Below are 7,782 nucleotides of genomic sequence, written 5' to 3' on the forward strand. Positions count from 1 at the left end.
AGGTTTTTTTGTATGTATTTTTTCTACACTTTGTATTGTCTAAGTACTAGCTCTCTCCTGATGTAACTCTAGCAAAGAGTAAATCCCTCTGGACTAGACAAATTCCAAATTACAGCACAGATTCCACTGCTGTAACATGAAAGCCCCTGCACAGCACATTTATTGGCTGGTCCTTTACGTTTATAAAGGAAAATATCAGAGAAACTCATACCAAACTCAAGATGAAAGTCATTTATTTTCCTTGTGTGAAAGCACAAGCAATTCTTGGCTAAAAATCGAACGTGCTGTAGGTGAAATTGCTGTGGGAATTCCCCCCCATCCCTGCCACCCCCTATTCAAGGTGAAAAACTGCAGATGGCTCTGAGATCCTAAAATGTTAAAATGTATCAGGCTTTCTAGAAAAGAGGTAAAGTTGTAGTAGAACCATGATCCAATCATGTGAGAAAACTGGTTCTGCTCCATGAAGGCCCATCTATACTACAAATACAACACTGTCAGATTACACTGATTACAACTCCCAGTGAAGTTAAAACATGATACAGTTTTGCTCAGTGTAAACTATTAGCATTACTGAAGTATGCAAGGATGTCTAAGGCAGTTCAGGGATACTTACTTATCCTGGGAGGACAGCAGCGTTGTAAACAGGTCCCCCCCAAGACAGTTGTAGCGTAGATGGACTATTGATATAGGATTTTGAGAAATGTATTTACCCCAGCTCACTTTCCTGTGGTGAAGGGAATGTTTTATCAAGTTTTAATTCATTTTTTTTCTTCCCTAAAACTAGGTCTACAGCATCAGGACAAAAGCAAGGAATCTTCTTGGTTCTGAAGATGAGATGCATCTTAGCACCAGCTAGTGTCCCCACAGCTGGGATGATGATATTGAAACTGTTGACTGTTTCTGCACGGGGGCAAAGGACACACGCTAAGGAGAAGATGAAGAGCCAGTCATTCTGGTTTTGCTGTTGAGCCTTTTCTTTGGCAGGCCACTTCTGGGTCCCAGACCATAGAAGAAAAAAAACTTATTTTTCTTTCTTTCCTCATCTGAGCCTGCTGCAGCTGTGCAACCTAACTTTGTTTTGCTCCTTTAACAGTGTTTTGTTTTGTTCATTCTGGTGGGTTTTTTAATGCACAGCCTTGATTGTAGGGAAAAGACTGTGCCTTGACTACAGTGCTCATCCTTTCAGGAATGGAGTTTTTGTAGCTCTTTGTGTGTCTATTTTTGTAGAAATACAGAAAGTTTGGGTAAGAATTGGTGGACTATTTTAGGATGCCGTATTTTTTTTAAAAAAATTTTAAAATTGTTAAGTTCTGTTTAAAGAACTTGCTCTCAGAGAAGCACTGGCAAAAAATGTATAAAACGCTTGTTTTTAGATGTTTGTATTTGTGTGTTTGTTTTGTTACCTCAATTGTCTTTTTTTTTTAAAGAGCAAACCCTTTGCTAGTCCAATCCTTCATTGTTTCCGTTTTTTGCAAGATTTTGCAGTTTTTTGTCCTTTATTCTAGCTTAAACAGCTAAAATTTACTCTTAACATTTCTACTAAATATTTTTCCTGCCTGTCAGATTGTAGAAATGGTGTCTATGTTTTCTTTTTCTTGTTTCTGAAAATGGCTTTGTGCTGTGCTCAGTATGAGAAGAAATGTGTGAAACCTTTTGCATGGGGCAAAATCTGCCTTTATTATAGGATCTATATTTTCAACCCATTCATTCTTTCAAAATGGACCAAATATTTATATGGACTTAAAGGAGAAAAGGAGCCTGGGCCTGACCCAGTGTCCATCGAAGTGAATGGAAAGCCTCCCATTGACATCCATGGACTCTGGATCAGGCCCTTTTTCTGTGATAACCATCCACAAATTGGTATTTTCATTTCTAATAATTTTGGGAGGCGGGAGTTTCAGTTTAGGCCATTTGAAGAGTGATTTTTTTTTCACGTGAACATTCAAGGATAAAATATAGGTTTTGCAAAAAGCTGCAACTCGTGGAAACAGTATTTTCATAAGGCCAGACCTTGCAATTTGCTGAATAGCTTGTATGAGTTGCTTGAGTGCCTTCAGCTCCTATTTAATTGAACTTGGACTGAAGTTTTCAAAAGTCGGCCTCTGATCTCTGGTCCCTCTTTGTTTGGTTGCCCAACCTGAGACATGTTAGGGACTGAATCTGAAAAGGGCTGATCGCCTGCAGCTCCTATGGACTTCATGGGCAGTTAGGAATTTTTAGCCTTGGGCTATCCATTTAAGAATCCACTCTGAGATAACTTTTTGATAATTTTAGCCACAGAACATTGCAAGAGAATTGCTGGATTGGGCCTGATCTAGAAGCTCCCCACACACACACACGAGAAGTCCTTTGGAAGACAGTGTAAGTAAGGACTAATTCCATGAATAAGAGCTGTAGCATTGTATATTAAAAAAAAAGACAATCTTGCAATTAGCTTGGTGTAGGTGGAGCTATGCACAGAGCTCCCTTGACTTCAGTGGGGTTTTTATGGGGTCAGGAGTCTGCCTGTGTAGTGCTAACTGCAGGATGAGGGCTGAAGTTGGTAATGCAGTAATTGTTTGGAAATGTTGCCTTTTTGCTCCATTCAGCTTTTAACATATATTTAAGCTTTCTCTCATTTTTCAAAATATTCCTATCATATATTCTATTTTTGCTACCACTCTCCCAGCCAAAACATTCAAAAGATGGACAAAAATAATCTAAGTGTGATCAGTACTGAGACAGAGGCTGACTTGTCTTTAGGGCAGTGAACATCTTAAATGTGGGGTTTACAAGTGCATAGGACCCACAACTCCAAATGAAGTGAATGGGAGCTGTATGTGCTCAACCTCCTGAAGTTCAGTTCTATATCTTGATGAGATAACCTTCCTCTACGCTCTTAGGACCTGGTGTTGTGAGGTGCTGGCAACTTCCACTCCCATGGAAGCTAGCTGGAAATGGAGGCACTCAGAATCTCAGAATTAAGCCCTTAATGCTAAAGCACATGTTTTGCTGATTGGGGCATACCTAAAGATCTGAGCCCCAGTTATAACATCCTAAACTCCTTCCTCCTATCTCCCCTAGTCATTAACATTTTTTTCCTGATACTGAACTTCACTCCCACTACAGTCTCATAGCAATGCTGCTCTCCTGGGGGAGCTGGTTTCTTTGTTGCTCAATGGGTTAGTTAGCAACAGAAAAACCTCAAGGACAGGAAGCTAGCATAAGCTTCTAAAAGTTTGGCTACTTATAAGAAAATTGTAGTTCAAGAACTACTGCAAGATCAGACTCCTTTGTGGCAGTGCCAGAAAGTCCTGGGTTTGGCTTTGCTGGAAATGGTGAAAAACAAGTTTTTCATAGATTTGGCTAGGCCTGCAAGGGGAAGGTTCTAACCAAACATTTTGAACTAAAAACAAACCAAAAAAGAAGTTCCTTTTTGAATTTTGGTTGATTCTTATTATATCTGAATTGGCTCACCTGTTTCTAGTAATAGTGGCCAATTGATTGCTCTCTACTTTGCAACAACAGAGCAGGGAAGGACCTGCTCCTGTTCCCGTTGAACTCCCAGTGACTAAAAAGACAGTACGGCAAGGTCCAAAGTTTCTGCTCAAATCTCAATTAGTTTTGTTATTATGGGTTAGCAGGTAAGCGAGATGTGAATGATTGAAGATCCCATCATCTCCTGTTTCCACCATAAGGGCTCTTCCCACTGGCTAACCTGAGAATAAGTCTAAAGTCCTTCTTCTGCTCTGCAGGGTCAGGTAGACAGAGCGCCAATAAAAACACGCTACTGGTGTAACAGTTAATGCATCTGATCAATTGACGTAAAGGTTTATTAAATTTTTCTCCCTGTTAAATTTGATTTCACTAGCAACTAAACTGACCTTTGCTAAGAAATTAGCTGGAAAAAAAATAAAGCCAAAGCTGTAGTAACGTGGTTGCTCATATATTCTAAAACTTGAAGGACAAGAACAAATCTTCCACATGACAAACCTTTACAGTTGAAGTCAACAGATTTACTCCACCAGAAAAAAAACAAAGAAAAGAAAAGAAAAGAAAAAGGGCTTATGAGAAGCAGATGTTGGGTTGATATCCATTCCTGAAGGAACAGATTCTGTACTCGCGACATTTCAGTCTGAGAGTACTGATGGCAGTGAAAATAAAAGGGAAAGTTTCTGACTGCCTGCTTTCGGGGCATAAGAGAAAAGGTCTGTAAAAAAAGGGCTCAATCAGTCCACAAGTCTTAATACACTGCAAAAGGAATCATCTCATTGCATATATGCTAAATTCTACTGCCCTCCCAGGAAAATGGCAGATTTATTTTGTGAGGGCCTGTACTAACATAATGTACTTTATTACTATTTTTGTGAGGAGATGCCGAAATGATATTTGTGTCCATACAAATAATGAAATTTTTATTATAAAGTACTTAACTCTTTCTGTAGAGGTTTCTACCTACTGAGTTATCTGGGGTCTGATCCTACCCCCTGTGAAATAAAGTGGACCACTCTCATAGATTATAAGTAGGAACAGGACCTGTCAACCAGATTGAACCATTCCCGAGACTCTGTTTGTCCATTAGTTTTGAAGCAGAACTCCCCAATAGTTTTAATAAGGGCATTTCCAGCTTAAAAACTGGTGGAACAATATGGCCTTTAGTCACACAGAAGACACAGTTTTGTTGGAGATTTTGAATACATTTCTCTTGGTAGGAGACCTACTTTTGTTCTGATTCTTCAGATTTTTCAGTACTAGAAACATAATTCTGCAAGGTAATCAGAGAGGTGGCGAGCGGGGGGGCGTTATAACATGGAAATCTTCTTGGATGTTTTTCCCTCCAGCTTTTAAAAAAAAACAGTTTCTTCCTCAAAACATGCTTTATAAAGAACACTATCTTTTTTCAATTTTTTTGGAGTTGTTATAAAAGATTTTTTCTCCCCTTCCCCTCCCCTCACTTCCTTTAGAAATTAATTGGAATTGTATGGTAAATCCCATCTGACTCTGAATATTTAGGCATTTGCATTTCATTATGTTCTCCATGACCTCAGGGTTGTGTGAATTTTTTTTGTCTGTACAAAAGGCTTTCAGATGCTCTTGATAAACCCTGGTTGGCTGTACCTACAAATGTGACCAGGCAGTCAGCAGGTGTTTATAAACAGAGGTGCAATGTGTTTTCATGTGGTGGACAAGTGATAACTGCTGACAATGGATCATTCTGCTCACTTCAGGCACAATTCTTTCCTTTTAGCCATAGAGCATTAATTTACATTTCTGTTAAACAGATAATTTTTTAAAAGATTTTAGATTTTTTAAAATATTCCAGCCTCTTGAGATTTCTAAAGTGTGTTTGAACTATTAGTGTTAGAGGCTGTAAAGAAAAAAAAGTTCACTTGACATATATGTCTTTTAAACTGAACTCCCAGGTCCAGCAAGAAGGGATTTTTTGTTTTTTATTTGTTTTTTAAGGAAACATTGCCTTTTAGTATTAGTCTCGTGGTCTCAGTCTTGCAGTTGTGACTTAGGCAAAGTTCTCATTGAAGTCAAGGGTCTTTTGCCTGTGCAAGATCCAACTCTCTAACAGTGACAGGAGTGCCAAAGGTAGTTTTCTTACAATGCTTGATCCTGATGCACTCGGAGGAGAGAAGAGTACCTCTTGCATTTCATGCAGATACTTGGACAGCACCTGCATAGTGCTGTACCCAATCTACATAGGCAAAGAAGACCCAACAAGGGAACTAGATATTTCTGAAACTCAGTGTTGCGGACCCCTTAATCCACACTCTGAGGTTCTTGGCATCCCCTGACTAGAAAAAGTGTTTCTTCTGTTAAGAGCACTGAACTTGGCAGTCTGCAGTAGCTCTCCTGGGGGCTGCATCTTATAAGGTGCTTAGAGCTTCCTGTGAAGTGCTGAGCATCCTCAGCTCCCACTGCAGTTAGTTGGAGATGAGGGGTGCTTAGAATGCCATAGCAGACATTCAGCATTTTGCAGGCTCTGCCACCTAATGTCCACCGCTATGCAAGATTGAGCCCTAGAAAGGGAATAGCTAAATAAAGGCCCTTATTTTATTTTTTTGAGCAGGGATCCTAGAAAATCATTTGCTGTGGAAAAATGCAGAGTTTGTGTTTTTACACAGATCTTTAGTTTTGAAATTTTGTGAAAAAAAATAAAAACATATACAGTGGAACCTTAATTGTCAGATCTAACTTAATTGTCCGAGCTAATAACCAAAAATTCAAGTAATTAAGCGAATGGATGGGGCTCAGCCCTGAGTGGTGGAGCTTGCGTTGTCATCTTAAAAATTGTAAATATATCAATAAAACATTGTGTTCACCTTATATCTGTCTATATTGTGGGTAGGAAAACTAAAGTTCAGTATTTCATTTTAATTACAGGAAAATGCAGATTTTTATGATTTTTTATTTATTGGAGAATTTTGGTTTATTTTTATCATGGAAAACTAGGATCCCTACTCGTGAAAGACCGGATCCAGCTTTCACTGATGTCAGTTGAAAGACTTCAGTGACAGCTGTGTCAGCAGGATCAGCTTCTAATGCCTGATCTCCATCCCACAGTGTTGGTGGGCAAAAATTTTGACTTTGTGTCTGATCCATAGTCTGCTGAAGTCAGTGGGAGGCTTTTCATTGATTTTAGTGAGCTTTGGATCAGGCCATTAGTATTTATGCAACAGCAATTTTTATAGTAACTGAAGTTTACATGCTTTATTAGCAAAGTTGCAAATCATTGCTGCGCTGAATGAATCCCCTTTCCCTTCCAAGATTTGTAGCTGTTGTTTAAAACCATCAATCAAATCAGGTGCCTCTCCCCTCCCATCCACTTTCAATCCTTACTGCCCTCAAAACTCCATTTAACTCTTTTGTGCCCCACATCAAAATTGATGGGGGACATGATGTAAAGAAAAGTGTTGGGTTTTTTCATTGTTTAATAAATAACTTAATGTGAATTTTTTATTGTTATATTTTTATGTAGCAGTTTTGGTTTTGTCTGTATTTCTTGACCATTAGCTAATGCTTTCATATTTTATTCTTATGCAACTAAAGAATTCATAAATCTCTTAGTAAATTACAGCATCCTGTGGTTTTTATTTTTTTCCCCCCACAAGGTTGATTTTTAGAGCAAAGGAATTTACAACATGCTTTTCATCAGAAAACAAAACAAGTGTTGGGAATAGTAAATGAGACTCTTCCCTGAAGGTACTTGCTCTTGATTCCATACATTATCATCTGACTCAACTGGGATTATTTGTTTTAAATTGTTTATGTTTTGTTGACTTTACTGGGACACATGGAGCCTTCAACAATTTTTTTCTTCCTTTCCAGGATGTAGCACTTTAATTAGAGGTACATTAGAAAAAGGTTGTTTTACTGTGTAGTCTTTTAATACATGCTAGAGGTTATATTGTAGGTGAAGGTGGTAGCACCATCTGTTTTTATGGCTGCTTGACCTTCCAGTTGGAAGATCCTGTTTTCAATTGCTTATAAATCTATAATGGTTCATTCTGAAATTTCACCTGTTAGGTATCTGTGTCAGACTGCATTTTTCTAGAAAGTTTCAGTACAAATGTTTCAGCCATTTCTGAGAATGGGATTAGCAAAAAACTGTTGTTTTCTTATGTTAAAAAATTATGTACAACCATTTTGGTGAGAAAATCTTGTGCTTCTGTGTTTTGGATTGGAGACTTGACATTTGGCGGGTGGAGAGGGGATGTCCTGGTGGCGTGGATGTGTGTTTTGTTATTCTCTTGAAAACAAAACAAAACTGCACTGTAGTCAAGGTTTAAGCCT

The 7,782-nt window shown here is 38.5% G+C and overlaps 1 protein-coding gene across 2 annotated transcripts in view; it reads left to right on the forward strand.

Annotated features, from left to right (window-relative positions):
• Positions 1-7,060, forward strand: part of VGLL3 (vestigial like family member 3) — a 55,938-nt gene extending 48,878 nt beyond the window's left edge. For both annotated transcript variants that reach the window (XM_050961165.1, XM_050961173.1), the window contains exon 4: positions 785-7,060. In XM_050961165.1, coding sequence (XP_050817122.1) covers positions 785-828 — 44 coding nt within the window. In that variant the 3' untranslated portion in view covers positions 829-7,060. The remainder of the gene's footprint in view (positions 1-784) is intronic.
• The last annotated feature ends 722 nt before the right edge of the window (positions 7,061-7,782 follow it).

This window comes from Gopherus flavomarginatus, chromosome 1, assembly GCF_025201925.1.
Source record: "Gopherus flavomarginatus isolate rGopFla2 chromosome 1, rGopFla2.mat.asm, whole genome shotgun sequence".
NCBI classification, from domain to species: domain Eukaryota; kingdom Metazoa; phylum Chordata; order Testudines; family Testudinidae; genus Gopherus; species Gopherus flavomarginatus.